Source organism: Eumetopias jubatus, unplaced genomic scaffold (assembly GCF_037043125.1).
Source record: "Eumetopias jubatus isolate StellerSeaLion01/CBP00866 unplaced genomic scaffold, mEumJub1_p1.0 scaffold_8, whole genome shotgun sequence".
Classification (NCBI taxonomy): Eukaryota; Metazoa; Chordata; class Mammalia; order Carnivora; family Otariidae; genus Eumetopias; species Eumetopias jubatus.
This window is the reverse complement of record NW_028274814.1, coordinates 56,745,570-56,763,777: the sequence shown is the minus strand read 5'-3', so window position 1 is coordinate 56,763,777 and position 18,208 is coordinate 56,745,570. Positions and strand designations below refer to the sequence as shown.

At 38.2% G+C, this 18,208-nt stretch overlaps 1 protein-coding gene across 3 annotated transcripts in view; it reads right to left on the bottom strand.

Annotated features, from left to right (window-relative positions):
- PDE3A (phosphodiesterase 3A) overlaps positions 1-18,208 on the bottom strand; it is a 313,076-nt gene that overhangs the window by 23,572 nt on the left and 271,296 nt on the right. For 2 of the 3 annotated variants that reach the window (XM_028093257.2, XM_028093258.2), the window contains exons 6-10: positions 16,137-16,356; positions 12,515-12,600; positions 9,118-9,272; positions 7,528-7,665; positions 494-605 (exon numbers count right to left, since the gene is read on the bottom strand). In XM_028093257.2, the coding sequence (XP_027949058.1) occupies positions 494-605; positions 7,528-7,665; positions 9,118-9,272; positions 12,515-12,600; positions 16,137-16,356 (711 nt within the window). The remainder of the gene's footprint in view (positions 1-493; positions 606-7,527; positions 7,666-9,117; positions 9,273-12,514; positions 12,601-16,136; positions 16,357-18,208) is intronic. The other variant, XM_088025933.1, reaches the window with a different exon arrangement.

Genomic DNA, 18,208 nt, shown 5'->3' with positions numbered 1-18,208 from the left:
TTTCTATTTCATTAATTAGACCATACCCTCCTGTCCCTCCACCACCAGTGAGGTCTTTCTTATCTTGAAAAAACTTCAAGAGTTCATGATTTAACTCTCCAGATGCGAGAACAGAAGTTGAACTCACCCAATAAAAGGAGTGTACTATAAAATAAGCAGTAAATTTAACATTTAATTATTTATGGAGCACACACTTAAACTGGCTTACTATGTGAAGGCACTATTATAACCCTTTTAGATTTATTACCTCATTTTATCTTCATAACAATCCTATATTACAATCCTCAAAGACATTATGATCCCCATTTTACAGATTAAGAAATGAGGCATGCAGAGGTGACAGCTGAGAAGTGAAGGGACCAGGATTCTGGAATAGGCTGTTATCTCCAGGTTTACCATGTGTAGTTCTCTGCTAGCCACTAATGATTCAATATCCCATTACCCAGAGCAAATTCAGTGGATCTGAAAAGTATTATTTTTGACTTATACTTACAAGGAATTTCCCTGTATCCAATCTCCAAAGCATGAAAATAATTCATAAACTCCCTAACTGGAATTTTGAAAGCTTCAAAGAGGCCCATGTCTTCAAAAAGTCTGTATGATACCTATAAAGAGAAAGACAAAGTTTTACAAAATATCCCTGGGTGTGTATTAGACACAAAAAGAAAAAAAAATTAAAACAAGTAATTCCTGGCCAGTAGAGACACTTATTGGGAACAATAAGTCAAGTAAGTATTGAAGAACTCTATGTGTCTAGTCCCTGTAGCCCCTGACCACAAGGGGTATTTGATCTGTTTTTAAAGGCGTGGACATTCAACCAAGAAAACCAACCAACCCAAACAACAGGAACATATCAATTGTATGTGCTATCATCTACCAGAGAATTCGACTTACCAAAAGGTTCATTGTATAGTGTATATTATAAGCACTAATAAATGAGGTAAAGCTTTAATTTGGACTAATTTTTATTTAAAAAAAAAAAAGAAGCTTCCCAGAGGATAAAGGATTCAGAATTGTTAACTTAGTGAAGGATAAGGGGAAAGAATTATGAGAGAGAGAAAAACGGTTACTTTGACTATATAGAGAAAACCGATTTATTCTAATGCAGTATAAATAACAACATCTAAATTTTTTTCCTTGCTCGTCTTTCTCCTCCAAATATCTATTCTCCTTCCAATTGCATTCACAGCTCTGGCGACCCAAATCCAGTGAATACCTATGCATGTAATCGGCATATCTGACATGCAAATAATGGAGAAAAAACTGATAAAGGCACAGAAGAAGGTACTGGGGAGAGGAATGGTTATTCACATGGCAGAAGGGAGTGTGGCACCATTTCAAGTGGCCTTACTTCATGTCACAATGGCACAGTGTTGTTATAACTCAGGAGACTTTAAGAATTATTCATCATTTTTATTATCTGCATCTCTTCTTAAAGTTGTCTTGAAATCTTCCCTCTCCATCTTTGGTATGCTGTTTCATAGCTAAGTTTCTACCTTTTGTTATTGACTTTAAATCTGTTTAAATTCAATAATATTCTTTTAATTACGTACTTAATGTTTATCATATATATCTATATGTATACGTAGGCATATATACATATATAGAGAGAACTATAATGGAATTTCAATCTAAAATGAAACCGAAGGATATAAAACAAAAAAATCTCACACGTGTCCTCGGAAAAACAAAGCTCAAGGACAAAGAGACCGATTTCCCGTAAATGACTGATTTTTTCGAAAAGTGATAACATTGGAACTTTCTTAAATGATAGGGAGTTGATCAGGAGTTGCCTCATATCAACCTTGGGAAGTTGTACTTATGGTTTCCAGAAGCATGAACACGGAACGATCCAGATTGGGCTGGTCTCCCAAAATAAGTTGACTTGAGCTTTGTTTGTATGACTGCACTAGTTTTGTCTCCTTGGAGAATTTCAAACCTGGTCTCCATGTGCTTCTGATTTTAACGGACTCTAACTGAACTATCCCCTCTTTACATTCCCTGCCCGTAAATACAGCCTACCCCAAACCCTCAAAAGACTCACTGTAGCTTGCTATAGTCTGCACATCCTAAATTACAGTTCCTCTGCTATTCCTGAATAAACTCATCTTTCTGACAATTTTGAGCTTGCCTCAGTTTACCTATTAAGGCTGACAGAACTAAAAAGGAGAGTTACTCATTCAGCATACATCTATTGAGTGCCCACCATGTTCTAGACACCCTTCTGTGTATGAGGCATATATCCAGGGGAATAAAACAAAGATCTCTTCCTTCAGGGAGCTTATAGTCTAGCAGGGGAGGGCAGTAAATAACAGATACAATAAGTAAGGTATATGCTATGAGAGATAGTAGTAAGTAATATGGAAAAAGAAAAAAGGAAACAAGGGTGAGAGATGGGAATATAGGGAAGTTATAGAATTTGCTTTTTTTTAAGTATGGTGGTTAGAGTAGACATATCCAGGTGACATATGAGCAAAGAACTGAAGGATATGTAGACGGAGGTACATGGATATCTGAGAAAAGAGTTTTCCATACAGAGAAAAAGGACTGTGCAAAGACCCTGAGGTATGCCTGCTGTACTCAAGAAACAGCAAGAAGGCCAGCGTGGCTAAAACAGAATGAATGAGGACAGTAGAATTTAAGTTAGTAATGGCAGAGTGGGATGGGGGTGTGTGAAATCTTGGGGTTTGACAGCCAGACTGATCATTATAAGCCTTTTACTCTAAGTGAGGTAGGGAGCCACTGAAGAGATTGGAGCAGGGAAGTGACTTTATCTGACTAACATTTTTTTTTAAGATTTTATTTATTTATTTGAAAGACAGAGAAAGAGAAAGGGAGCCTGAGTGGGGAGAGGGGCAGAGGAAGAGGGAGAAGCAGACGCCCTGCAGAGCATGGAGTCCAACACGGGGCTCCATTGCTGGACCTCAGGATCATGACCTGAGCCAAAGTCAGATGCTTAACCTACTGCGCCACCCAGATGCCCCTATTTATGTTTTAAAAGGATCACCAAAGCTGCTAGGTTGGAAACAGATTATACACTATGTACATCAACTACCGTATGCTTTTCTTCATTCTGAATGGCAAGAACTTATTTAAGTTTTACCCTTTTTGTGTGTAACATACCATTCCCACATCTTCTCTTTAAAAATGCAACAGGGGTGCCTGGGGCAGTTGGTTAAGCATCTGACTCTTGATTTTGGCCAGGTAATGATCTCTGGGTTGTGAGACCAAGCCGAACATTGGGCTCAGGCTGGGCATGGAGGCTGCTTACGATTCTCTCTCCCCCCTCCCTCTCTCCCTCCTCCACAACTCCCCCCCCGCCACCACCCTCTTCCCCGCTCACTCTCTCTCTCTCAAAAAAAAAAAAAAGGCAACGGAAAGTGAAGTTTATGGTTTCTGTAATATTTCAAGCTAGTTTTTTTTCTTTTTTTTTGGTTTTGGTTTTTTTTGGGGGGTATCTCCTCTTTATTACCGCTTTGGTCTATATTTGAATTCTTGTTTATAAACACCTAATGGATTTAATTATGCTTGTTACTTCAGTGACTTGTCCAAGATCACACGCTGACAACATTATCAGAACCAGAATTCAAGCCAAGCCTTTTGGCTTCAGATTTTGTACCCTAAATTGCTTCAAATCCTACCACTAATATCTGAAAAGCAATGTTGTTAGTATTGCAAATAACTAAAGTTTCCTACTATTCTCTTAAACATATGAAAGATGAATGGAAAAATTAAGACAACAGGATATTTTCAAGTACAATTTTAAAATAGAATTTTCATCAACATGCTGTTAAAAATCAACCACCAATAATTTAAACTCACAAATAAAGATACCATTAACCAGGTAAATATTGGCAACTGGAAAGAGTAAGCACTATTCTGAAATCTGAACCATGTCCTTTGAAATTTGTTAAAATAAACATGATAATCATCAAAAAGGCAGTCAGTATATCGAGACTGAAAAGTCATTTCCATTGCACATATGTCTCTTTAAAAATCTTTTGAAGTGAGACTTTTTCTGTGTAGTTTCAGCCAAAAGGTGATTTCTTGGAATGTTCAAGTTAATTCATTTCAGCTGTCCCAAAGTCTTACTAAGGTGAAAAAAATATGCCTTTCACACAGTGAAAAATATCATGACTTTGTGCTTATAAACTCAAATCAAAGAGAAAACCCATAAAGTTCTACTCAGCAAGACAAATAAAAGTTCATTTTCTCAAAGTTCAATGTTTTGTAAGTTGGAAAGATAAATAGTGACATACTAAGGCTCATGTATTTCTTTTTTGGAAGGTGACTGGAAGAAAAACACATTAGTGAATTTTACTGCAATCTAATTGTTCATTACATCTAATCTTTCTGTTGTGCACTCATATCCAGGACGCTTAGAAAACATTCTGTGGCACAGCTGGTCAAGTTTCACAAGCCCAGCCCCAGCTCTCAGAACTTCCAGAGGAGACAGGTAGGGAGGAATGGTATTTGCTACACTGTCACTGTCAGCTAAAAAACTGACTGCTTGGGCACCTGGGTGCCTCAGTTGGTTAAGCGACTGCCTCCGGATCGAGTCCCGCATTGGGCTCCCTGCTGAGCAGGGAGTCTGCCTCTCCCTCTGACCCTCCTCCCTCTCATGCTCTCTATCATTCTCTCTCTCTCTCAATAAATAAATAAAAATCTTAAAAAAAAAACTGCTTATAGTAACCACTTTTCCTTGGGCTCAAGCTCTCTGTTCAGAGTGTTTGAAGACAGAATCAGTGAATTTGTTATTTTGGCGGGGGCGGGGCACGCTCAGAAACAGCTGAAGGTAAATGAAGGCTAAAAGTATGGATTTCCAATATGGCTATATCTGCATCCAAATCATCGGTCTGATATTTACTCTATGACTTTAGATGAATGGTATATGCTCTTTTAAGCCTCAGTTTCCTCTTCTGAAAAGCAGAGATTAAACAGACTATCTGCAACAGTTACCGAGAAGATCAAGTTGTAGGCTTTGGGGGAGTCTGCGACATATGATCAGATATAAAACAATGTAAAATTGGGGCGCCTGAAGTGGCTCAGTTGTTAAGCGTCTGTCTTCGGCTCAAGTCATGATCCCAGGGTCCTGGGATCAAGCCCTGCATCGGACTCCCTGCTCGACGGGAAGCCTGCTTCTCCCTCTCCCACTCCCCCTGCTTGTACACTCTCTCTCTGTCTGTCAAATAAATAAATAAAATCTTTAAAAATAAATAAATAAATAAAAATAAAAAAATAAAACAATGTAAAATGTTTCTCTTCCTATGAACCACACTCTGCAGTGAAGAAGAAAGAAGGCTTCCCGGCCCTCTGCCACCACTTTTTGGGGTACCATTACAGGAATATTTCCAGGTAAAATCACTCCCTCAGAGACATAGTCTGTAAGGAGTTTCAGAAAATGAGATACAAAACCTCGCAGGAGGAGCCCTGAGGTGTGAGGCTAAAGTGGACTGGATAAAAATAGCTGTCCTTACACCTGTCTTCAAGATCACCCAGGGGCCCTGGGTGGCACAGTCGGTTAAAGTGTCCAACTCTTGGTGGTGGCTCAGGTTCTAATCTCAAGGTCGAGAGATCGAGCCCCACATCCAGCTCTGTGCTCAGCGTAGACTCTGCTTGAGTTTCTCTCTCCCGTTCCCTGTGCCCCTGCCCCCCCCGCAATGCTCACTCACTCTCTCTAAAATAAATAAATAAGTCTTTAAAAATATTTAATAAGATCACCTAGCATAAAAGATGTTGCTTAGCACCAAGGAGAAGGAAAGAGAGGAAAAATGGGATCGTTAACTCCTAGTAAAAGTGCAAGTGCTGTCATCCCAGTCCTCGAGGTGTTCATGGTCAGAAGAGAGTCTAGCAGAGGCAACTACATGTTACACAGACTTTGTAATTATTTTGAGCTTCATAATCCATCAATCATTTTAGCAAATTTCTTTTGTAGGTGGCAAGTTGAACTGTCCTTATTTTGAGCCGTACCTAATTTCCCTACTAGCCCCTTTAAGGCAGAGGGACATTCTTTTCTTCCTGAAGACTAGACTAGTACTTTTTGTACAACTGAGAAACAGAGGAAAAGTCCCCTCTATCTTCTTCCTTCAAACCTTCATGGATCAGGAATTCTCACCTTGAAGCCCCACACTCAGATACTTGTTGAGACATCTGAAGAAAGCCTGTCGCTGATGCACGGAGTAGAAATCAGTATAACATATCATTTCTCTTCTAGTGTTTTTCAGATAAGTGTTAGTGGCTCCAATAAATCTGGGTCTTCAATTCTCACCTAAGTCTTATGTTAGCTTGGTCGTCTTTAGCATCTCTATGGTGCTATTCCATCTATGAAAACACCCCTGAAACATTTTTAAATGAGCTGATAAATATTACTGCATTATCCCCCTTGAGTGGGTATTCTGATAGGTGTTTTATAATAGAACAAATCCATTTTTGGATTTGTAGAGCAATTTTGTATTGAGAACAATATGTTCAAAAATCTTAATTTCTGTGCTTTCTTTCTCCCTCAGGGAAACATTTTCTTTTAAGTGTGGGAAGCCTTGAAAGTAGTCTAGCTTAAGGAAAAAAAATAAAAAAGTCTTATTAAGTAGCAATAGTTCATATTCTGTATTTCTTGTGATACATAAAGGTATTTTCTGCATTAAAACACAGATAACTCTATTTGATATGTTTCTCACAGCAATGGAAGGACATGTATTTCTGCACAATATCTTACTTTTGATAAGACCTAAGCACCATAATATTCAAAAGTTTTAAAGGGGCCTGGGTGGCTCAGCTGGTTAAGTGTCTGACTCTTGATTCTGGCTCAGGTCATGATCTCAGGGTCATGAGATGGAGCTCCAAGCTAGGCTCTGAGCTGGTCGTGTAGCCTGCCTAAAATTCTCTCTCTGCCTCTCCCACTAGCCCCCCCGCCCAAAAAAAAAGCTTTAAAAAATAGTCATTGGAAAAAATTACAAACAATAAATTACTGTTAATAATCAGGCAACTTTCTTCTTTTGAGGGCTTGTATCAGCTTTTCTTTTGCTGAATTCTATAAATTTCAGACGTATTTCTCCAGCTTGCTTGTGTATCCCTGTTCTCTTCCACTTTATCTTTAAAACTACATATTTTAATTGATCAGTATTCCACTCACTTCAAGTTCCAATTTCTTTTGTTAACCCACCACCATGGAATCTACAGAATGTTGGGTACTAACACTTCCTTTCTCTACCCAGTGCCTACCACCAGTGTCAAGCATGGACACAGCTTCAACCAACCAAGGAATTTTTTTTTTCCTACATTTAAAGTCATATGTATGGGGCGCCTGGGTGGCTCAGATGGTTAAGCGTCTGCCTTCAGCTCAGGTCATGATCCCAGGGTCCTGGGATAGAGCCCCGCATTGGGCTCCCGGCTCAGCGGGGAGCCTGCTTCTCCCTCTCCCTCTGCCTCTTTCCCTGCTCATGCCCTCTCTCTCTCTGCCTGCATCTGTGTCTCAAATGAATAAATAAAATCTTAAAAAAAAAAAGTCATATGTATGAATGCATTTCTTACCTGACTAAGAATACGGCCACATTTCCTTCCTATTTTTTCCACCAAATCAAAAATTGGAAAATTCCAAGTATTTAGCTGCTCCATAATTGAGTCCAAGTTATCCATGACAAGAGGTTCAGGAGCAAGAATTGGCTTGTCCTATAATGAAGATGAAAATATTTTAAGAACATGCAGTTTTTCTACAAAGCAATTTGTGCTTTGGTAAGTTCAGCTCAACAACTGAGTTTATAAAAATAAATGACTTAAAACCTCAAGGTAAATGAGTGATCTTAAAAAAAAAAATCAAGATGAACAAGACATTGATCTCCACGTTAGGAGAAAAGGTCCTCATGCTATTTCATATCACGAATTTTGCATATTAGGTGCCTATTGTTGGTTCATATATGCTACAGAAAAAAAATGGATGTTTCTTTCATAAGTTAATGTAATTGCTTTTCCCCTGTTGTGAGGTTCTTAAATAAAGATTCAAGGACTTCAGAACACACTGAAATCATATGTAAGTTTCTCTCTTTATATGTTTATGTAAATTTTTCTGGGAAGATTCCTGGCTTATATTGGACTCTCAAAAGAAACCTGTGAGTGGGGAGGAGTTAATCACTCCCTACTCTACTTGGCCAAATTTATATTATTGCTTCAAAATCAGCATTGATCCTATGGGATGGGATGATAATTGCCACATTTTTCATAGATTTTAATTTAGTTCATGCGATGTATGGTTTCCAAAGAAACATGGACCATGTTAATGTAAAGAGATTTTATAATCGGTCCCAAATGAGGACATTCTTGAGTACCTTTACCAAAAAAATAAATAAAAAATAAAGACAATGAGGACTAGGAAACATACAAATTACTTTATCTGGCGATCTCTTTAAAAGTATAAATGGTAAATCAGATACAAGAAAAATGATAATAGCAGCAATTGATAATTACATGATAGCCAACTATTTTTTAAATTATTTTTTTATTATTATGTTCAATTAGCTAGCATATAATACATCATTAGTTTTTGATGTAGTGTTTCTATTTGCTGCCTCCCTGAAATTAACCTGACTCAAATACATGCTTTTATCCTCTTTAAGCGGATCTCTATAAACCCACAAAGTCCTCCTTAAAGGCTATTTTAATGGGTAGTATGTCAGTATAAACCTAGTTCAATATCATAAGGAAAATAAATATTGGCACACTTTCTCAATGAAGGAGGTGCTAGAGGAAAAAAAAACAGAAGCCCTAAGACAACTAAGATATTTTATTTTTATTGATTGATATTTATAAAATATTGCTTCGCTGGATGAGATAATTTTCCCTATGCATACCTACACTTTTAGATTCTAGGATTAAGAAGTATCTGTAATCACTTGTGGAGATGAATACTTACATTCTTAATCACTAAATAAGAGAATCATGAAGAGATCAATAAAACTTGGATAAGGAAAAATTATACTGATACATAGGGATATGGTTATAAGGCATGTGTGATCCAAGAGAGACACATCTGTAAATCTAATGATTCAGGGATCTATTTCTAAGTCAATTTCTGTCACAGAAGGCAATTTCTCAAGTAAAGGAATGAGCAAAGTGATATGGAGCTACCAGGAATATCATGGCCTCTGGCGCGTAGGGGCCACAAGCAGAAGCTTTCCTTAGAGGCTCCCTCAGGCACTCAGTCTCATCTTCGTTCTGTACAATATCACTGCTATCACTGTTGTTGTTGGTTTCATAATCAGAGGTAACTTGAGTAGTGTCATCTGCAATGGAAAGAGAACAGATTATGAAACTTGCAAATGAAAACAGGGGTCTCATTTGAGCGAATATTCCTAAAATGCATATGGCATATACCGTGCTTAGGGACATACTGCTTTCATGAGCTTGCTTACACATCAAGAATGCAAGATCGTAAAGTGGGAAAAAAGTACTTTTTTTAAGATTTTTTTTTAAATTTATTTGAGAGAGACAGAACAAGCAGGGAGAGGGACACAGGGAAAGGGAGAAGCAGGCTCCCTGCTCCCCTGATCCACATGGGGCTTGATCCAGGAACTCCGTGATCATGACCTTAGCTGAAGGCAGATGCTCAACCGACTGAGCCACCCAGGCACCCAGAAAAAGTAGACATTTTTTAACCCAGTGAAATAGACAGGATTATGATCTGTGATTTATATGACATTCAATAATTCCTCAGTAATAATGCTTAGATCAGCAGCAGTTTATACTTTTTAAAAATCCTGTAACTTTGTATTTCTTTTTCCTTTATGCATCTCCCAACACACTAAACCACTGAGTAGCTAAGTCAAGAATGGGCACAAGGGGAGGAGAATTTGAGTTGACACCCAAGTACTAAGTGGTCTGTAGGACATGGCATAATAGCATGTGCTTAAGGGCCTGGGAGATCTTACGTATCCAATCTTGATCCCTCGGAATCTGTGGCTTTCTTTCTTACCTGCCTCTTCCATTGTCTCCCATTTCAGTCAGCACTAAACCATGCTAACTAAAGGCCCAATCAAGCACTATCAATTGTCTGTAGAACATGCTTCTGGGGCAAAGACCTCAAAAGAAGCTTCTCATGGCTGAGTAAGGGCCTGAATGGTTTACTGAGTGAGTGCCATGTGCTGGATGGCACAAAAGCGCTTCATTTGTGCTAACTTATTTAAACCTACACAATCCTACAAGGCAGGTATTATTGCACATCACTGCATTACTCATGTCCTCACGTGCAGAAAGCAAACTGAGGCACAGAAAGGATAAGTAAATTGTTGAAATTTTGCCACATGAATTTGAACTCATGAAATCTGACCCTAGTTCCTATATTCTTTACTGTTGATAAAGTCTAGCTTTTTTTTTTCCCCGTATGGTTATTGCTAAGATTCCTATGCAATCTTTGCCTTCCCCTAAGTCATAAACCTATCTTCTTTCGGAAGCCTACTGTTTTAGCTTTTACATTTAGGTCTATGCTCCATCACAGAATGATGTTTCATATGGTGTGAAGTAGGGGGTGAAATTCATTTTTTCCAACCCTACTGGAATGCTCTGGCATCGCTGTTGAAAATTCAGAGTAGAGGTGGGTCTAATTTGGGGCTTTCCATTCTATTCCCGTGGTCTATCTGCTGTGCTCAAAGCCTGCACCACACTATCTTGATTACTGCCGCGTAAGTCTTGAAGTCAGGTAATGTATTTCCTCTAACTTTGTTCTCCTTTCTCAGTTGCTTTGGATGTTCTGTGACTGTTGTATGTCCTCATACATTGAGTATCTAATTTTTCTTAAGTTGCTAGTGAATAATGGCTTTTGTTATGTAGCCTATTGCCATCAGGAGCATCTTGTAGGACTTTTCTCATGCAATCTTTCTCACATACGAATGAGACACAGTATGAAAATCTAATTGACAAGTTTCAAACCCAGAATTTGTAGGAAAAAATGAAGAACACTCAAAGGTCATAGTTCTTTGTGAGACCACAAAGGTGATAAAGAAATACTCCCCATATTGTATCAGACTCAGTAGAGTCAAAGAAGATCAGGAACATAAAGAATGGAATATTCTGAGTCTTCAGAATGCTAAAATGTCAGAAAGAATTCTCCTTTTGATTTTTCCTTGCCTATGTTTCTTGACCTTTGTACATTGCCACAGCACACCATTCTTATAGGCAAATAATCAATATTTATTGAGTATGTATCAATAAATGCTGAAGTAGATAATTAAGAATCATTCTCACAAAGCGCTATCACCCTAAAGTCTGTAGTTCAGAGAAGCCAGGGGTTTTCTACCTTGCGAACTTTCAGCACTAACAAAATGAAGTCCCAAGAGTTGCATCAATAAAAATAAAATACTAATTATCATAGTAATGGCAGCAAACATGAACTATTGACAGTGACCCAGATACTATAAGTGCTTTATGGGATTTTTAAAAATTGAAGTATAGTTGACATACATTAGTTTCAGATGTACAACATAGTGATTCAACAATTATATATATTATGCAATATTTCCCACAAGGGTAGTTAACATACAAAGTTATTACAATATTATTGACTATATTCCCTATGCTCTTCCTTTCATCCCCATGACCTATTTATTTTATAACTGTAAGCCTGTACCTCTTAATTCCCTTCCACCTATTTTGCCCATTCACTTCCTCCCCTCCCTTCTGGCAACTGCCTCTGTTACAAGTTGTTTCTGTTTATTTCTTTAGCCTCCACATATAAATGAAATCACAGGGTATTCATCTATCTCTGTCTGACTTATTTCACTCAGCATAATACCCTCTAGGTCCATCCGTGTTGTCGCAAATGGCAAGATCTCATTCTTTTTGATGCCTGGTAGTATTCCATCGTGTATTAGGTGTCTTCCATATCTTGGCCCTCGTAAATAATGCTGCCGTAAACATAGAAGTGCATCTCTCTTTCCGGATTAGTGTTTTTGTTACATGTTTTAAGTCATTTAATTCTTACAACAATCCTGTTTGGGAGGTACTATTATTATGCCCATCTACATACAGATGCAGAAACGGAGACACAGAGATTACAAATTAGTAGGTAGCCCAGTAAGGATAAAACCAGGCTCCGACACCTGTGTTCTTAACCTCTCTCTAATAGTGCCTCAAGAAAAAGCATTTTTCTATGCTTATAGTGATCTAAGCAGGGTATTTTTTCAGTCTGCAATGGAGACCTTCAGAGAGTATCCTAAAATGGATGACCCTCCAGTGTCCAAGATAAAATGACACTTCCATATAGTTCTATATATTGTATAAAATGACATCTAATTTAAAAATACATATATATTTGCGTATAGGTATTTAAAACCATTTTGGACAGCTTTGCATCAAAATCGTACCCATGATGAACTCTTAGGTAGCAGGATTAGGGATGACTTTACTTTCCTTCATTGTCTTTTTACATTTGTCATCTAAAAAATCAGAAGCATATGTTACCTTTTTGATTGGGGGGGGGTAAAAAAAGTAAAGTGATTTCCATTTTGAGGAACAGAACCCAAAAAATTACCCGTTCTGCTTGGTGTCCGAATGGCTGCACTGCTTCCCTCCAGGGGCCCATCAGCAGGATTCCCTTGAGGATATGGTCTGCCACAGCTGAGAAATATTGGAAGAGCTGTAAGTATATTCTCTCTTTTCAAAAAAATTACAGGCACACACCGTCTATGTACACATGAAGATAGATGATAATCAAACGTTTCCACCTTCCACTTATTTGAAAAGAAAAAAGTTCATTTTGCTTTATGCATAGATGCTGATAGACAGTTTTTTTTTTTAGTGAGAATGTAATCAATAGAAAGGATCAGAAGCTTCACTCAACGCTCATCCTCCTTCACAGTTTAGAGCACATTTGAAACCACTGGCCAAATTTCGTTATATTATTTAGAGAATCCTGGAATAATCTGCTACTGCTCGTAGTGGTGATTTTGGAGGTGCTGAGGCATATTTAGTCAAAAATACCTTCCCCAATGCATTCTCTGTCGACCTGCCCAAAAGCCTCATTATTAGATTTATTTCCATGGCTTAAGACATTTTATGCACAAAGACCCCTTTAAGGTTGCATATGTGGAAATAGAATGACAGCATATTAATTTTTTTTTGCCGCAAAATAAAAATTAATTCCTTTTTCAAGATTGATCGGTCACCTGCTAAGGCCCAAAGGAAATGAACAAAGTAGAGGTACACTGTGACGGAGAGTGAATGGAAGATTGACTGCAGAGAATGCTAGTTGAGAAAAACAGGCCAAGGGTGTATACTGTGAGTAATCGAGAAAAATGAACATACTGGAGAGTCCGAGCTCTTTAACAGAGGACATCAGAGGAGGTAGGACACTTTTGTTTTCTCAACAGTTTTGACTGCTTTATAAATTAAAAAGCAACCCCACAAATGGCCTGGCAAGTTTCTTCTCTCACTTATCTTGTTCAGAGACTCCATGGTTAGATTTCAATTCTGGCTTTTGCTTCTGGGTTCTTTTCTTCTGCCTAATATTACAAAGGGTCTCAGAGGGTTTTTGTTTGTTATTTAGCCACAGAGTACTCACTCTAAAAGGAAAAGAAATGAAATGGTTTATAATTTATTAAATGTCTCATCGCTTTTATTTTCCCTCACTTGTGCTTATATATGTGTTGTAGAGATAAGCATCTGCCAGTTAGAGAATATTTTCATCCTGAGTGAATTTATTTTCAAGCCTTAAACATAAGTGGAGAAGCATCCCATGCAAAATATTTCTAATTATGAGATCCCATCACTCTGATTTAGGGAATCGAAAGAAAATGACAGGACCAAAGGAAAAAGCAAGCAGATACAAATGATGGGCTTACATTCTTGGGTGACACTTGGTAGATGGAGGGTTTATTAGTTTTAAGAATTTTCATTGCAAGATAATACTTAAAAGGAACACTTAAATTAGTAATTCAAATATACTACCTCTTATGCCAAAAAAACAGCTTGTTGCATAGACATTACAGAAGCCAAAAAGACTGGGATTCAACGCCAAACCCTTCGAGTTCAGCAGGGGAAACCACAATAATTAGTCGTGTGTTTCTGGAGCTCTCTGTGCCGACATGGGTGGCTGCCTTGAAGGCAATAATAGAACGTGGTTTGAATTACAGATTTATAAAGCCCAAACAAATAAAAGACACACTACTGGATTTATAAACATTACTGAACAAGTAGGCAGTGAAATTCTCTTGTTTTTCTCCAAAATCTCTTTTACAAAAATCCCATTACATTCTTCCTTCTAAGAGTACAAAAAATAGACTGTGAGGAGGAAAGCTGTGGGAGTGGTAGAGCTTTTCGGAACATCTCTGCTTTCTTTAGGCAACTTATTTCCCACAACTTTGGAGCCCACGGTGGGAGAGTCTCCCTAGAAATGCTGGAAGCAGATGTCCTTGATGTCGATTACTCCACTGAGCTTCATCTTGGCTTGGGATGCATACCACAAAAACATGTTTCCTAAGGATGTTCCACCACACACTTGCTCCATGGGCAATTACTGTGTGTTAACCTAAAAAAATTAGTTCTGTGGTCAGATAAATTCAGAAAATGCTACCTGAGACAAAAATCAAGAGGTTTTCTTTTTGCAGGACTTCTCAGAGCTTTTAATAAAGTGATGTGTGTTATGAATCACTGATCTCAGATCATGCTTTTTGTGTGGGGGGGGGAGGGGAAAGACGGGATTAATATTCCATAGGAATTATTTTATTAAAACAGCCCTCATAGAGAGGGTAACAGGATAACTTTGGGATGGTAAAATAACTTTTTAGTCTGGCCCTGGACAAATAAACTAACAAAAATGATTTTCCCTTTTAAAATATTTGTAAAGAGAAAAGAAGTAAAAATAAAGATTAGAAAAAGAAAGAGCCTTCATTTAGAGTTTATGACTAAGTGATTTGAAAATGGTATCTGTGAAGCTTAAAATGGAATATAATAATCAAATCTAGCTCTGTGAACCAGTGCTATTTGTAACTCATTTACTCAAACGGTTATCCTCATTAACCTTAGCCAAGAAACAGAATTTTGTTCAAGGCACTCTCATGACTACACTTAGGGTAAAAACACTTAACTCTTCTAGTTAAAAGAATACTGTAATGCTTTAAAATCAACTCTTCAAGATGAAGCTATTACTAGAGAACAAGAATACGGTAATCAGTTAAGAGGAGGGATTTCCTTCTTTATGACAATGTTGGCAAAATAACTACTCCTGCCATGCGACGCCTTTTTTTCTTATCCTCTGTGAAAAGACATCACTTTCTATTTCCAATTCTATTTAGAAGTGATAGACCAGTACAAGCCAATTGCTTAATTGCCTTCAGAGACCCATTTGAGTCTAACCATGGTGCGCCATGTGTTATCTGAACATTTTTATTTATTTACTTAAGATTTTTATTTATTTTTTTAAAGATTTTTTATTATACATTTATTTGACAGAGAGAGACACAGCGAGAGAGGGAACACAAGCAGGGGGAGTGGGAGAGGGAGAAGCAGGGTCCCCGCGGAGCAGGGAGCCCGATGCGGGGCTCGATCCCAGGACCCCGGGATCATGACCTTAGCCGAAGGCAGACGCTTAACCATCTGAGCCACACAGGCACCCCTAAGATTTTTATTTTTAAGTAATCTCTATACCCAGCGTGGGGCTCGAACTCACAACCCTGAGATCGAGAGTTTCATGCTCTTCCAACTGAGCCAGCCAGGCGCCCCTATTCACACATTTTTAAAGTGGGGATTGCAAACTTAAAATATCCTTAAAATGGATATAAAATCCTCCTTGAAGAGCAAGTAAAATATATTCCAACAGAATATGTTAAATTACTTGATATGATTTCTTAATTATTTGCTTTATGCATTCTCCATTAGTAAGCAGAGGAAATATACAACTACGTATTTTTCTATCATCTCCAAAGGTTAGCTGTGTGGGCTCTATGGACTCTAAGCTTTTTATTAACAGGAAACCATGGAAAAAGCAAGTTTCTACTCAAGACAAATCACATTATCCTATACTTACTTTCCTGTCAACTTCTTTGGCAAACCTACCTGTACAGAGCTGTGCAGACTGGTGGTGAGTGCTCCTAAGAGGAACACTAGTCATAGTTTTCGGATGGGTTAAATACCAGTTAACAATGTAAAATCCTTACCTGCTACATATAACAGGTGGAGGGAGGATCTGAGGAGACAGGTCAGGGGCACTCTGAGTACAAGTTAATGCCCTGTGAGAACCTAGGCCTTGTCTGGCAGTCGTGTTGGCAGATTCTGGAAGCCGCACTGCAGAAATTTTGCTGACTGGGCTGTTGGCAGGAGTCCCTTGGGGGGGTGAGGAACAGGGTGATGAAAGAGGTGAAACTTTAGCTAGGGCACCTAGAAAGAAAAAGAGTTTTTAAATCACTGAGTCAAATTTTTTTTTTTTTCAAAATCAAAACTGCAACTCTTAAACTTCACCTTGGACCCCCATTTACTCCATCAGGACCACATGAGTACTCAGGCTGGGTGGGGAGCTGGCCCTCTCTGCCCCCATCTGGAGACAAGGTGTACAGTGGGGGGGTGTCTCCACTGCATGAAAGGTGAAGAATGAATCATCACAAAAAAATCAGTGGCAATGCTGGCAAATCCAGTTGAAGCCTTGGCGTCCTGGAGTAACTTCAGGACAGAAGGACATTATTTTTTCCTCCCATTTTTGTTTCTTCTTGTCATTCTGACATAATGATAATAATTAAAACTTCCTCGTGTGCTTGCCTTCTCCTAGGTTGTAGAAATTTTTAGCAGTCACAGGATCTGCTATTGTTTTAAACATTAACTTAGCTGAGTTTGGCAGGTATCCAATAATTAAAATATATAAAGAAGATAGATTTTTGAGAGGCAATTACCTTGAGTAACCATCAACATTTTTGGTGAAACCACCTTATTTGTGTGAAACAGGGCTCTGATCAGAGTCATTTCTGAAGAAAACATTTAAAAATGGAAGACAATCCGCTTCAGATTAAACAATAGGCCTCAAGCCTAAATTTTAAGTGTTGGTATCTGTGCCAAACTGTGTTTATTCTTGATTGTGAAAATTTTACAGAAAACTGGATTAGATTTCAAAGTGCTGATACTCGAGTACAAGGACGAGATCTTTTGAAGTTCCGCTCTCCCAAACACAGAGAAGTCAGCCCGCACTTAAAACTGAAGAGAGCTCTATCTTCTGAACAGCCATCTGCCTACTGGTTTTCAGCATTGTAGGGCCCAACAACCTACTGTAAGGCAAATGAAATGAAATCATTCATTGTTTTCTATTTCTCACCACTTGGGGGGAAAATGCAGAGCCGGCAGCTCTCCCATCATCAGATAATATGTGTGGGGAACTGACAGCTGGCTGAGTTTGCTCCCAACGTCCGGTTCTCTCAGAAGTTTTATTTGTTACACCCAAAGATTTTCTGGTCCACTGAAAGGAATATTAAGCTTGCTGAAGGGCTTTTGTAATTTTTCCGTTTCTTGCTGGCACTGTTATTTCTTTTGTTTTGTTGTACCAGATGAGAAATCCTGCTCTTCCTCTGATAAGTCTGGAGGTCGGCAGCCCTCCTATTCCTTTGCTCGATATTTGTATTGTTGATTCCCGATGGAAAGATCAATCCCTTGCCTTCATCCGTAAAACAAACTACTCAGACACAGAGAGGTAAAGAACCTTCCCAGGGTCGCAGTGCTAATAAGTAGGAGAATATGGAGTGAGCCCAGCTGTTCTTAATGAAAGTGGTTTTAGCCCATACTGCTCTCAGAGACTGTCCAAGGAGGAAGAAAAATCTATCATCTGCTAGGCAGCATTTGCACTGCACTTGATAATGACACAACTAATGTTTTTCATTTTGATTTCTATTTCTATTGAAAAGATTTAGCTGTTGTACCAAAGATACTGACAAACCTGCACTTGTACATAATGTCTTAAACCAAAACAAAACAAAAAAACAAAACAAAAAACAACTAAAAAAACAAAACAAAAAAAACTCCCACTAAATTCTTAACTCAGAGTTTCCCAAAGAACCTATCATTGTGTGCAACAAAGTGGGTTACAGGCACTCTGTGAAGTACTAATGGTTATACTTTTTTTGAATATTTTATTTGGAAGCTTCAGAATACATTCAATTTTTAATATTATCTCTAATATTTTATAATTAGATTTCATTGTAATTTTACAAAATGAAGGAAATAAAATTTTCATCAAGCTCTAAATCCCTTC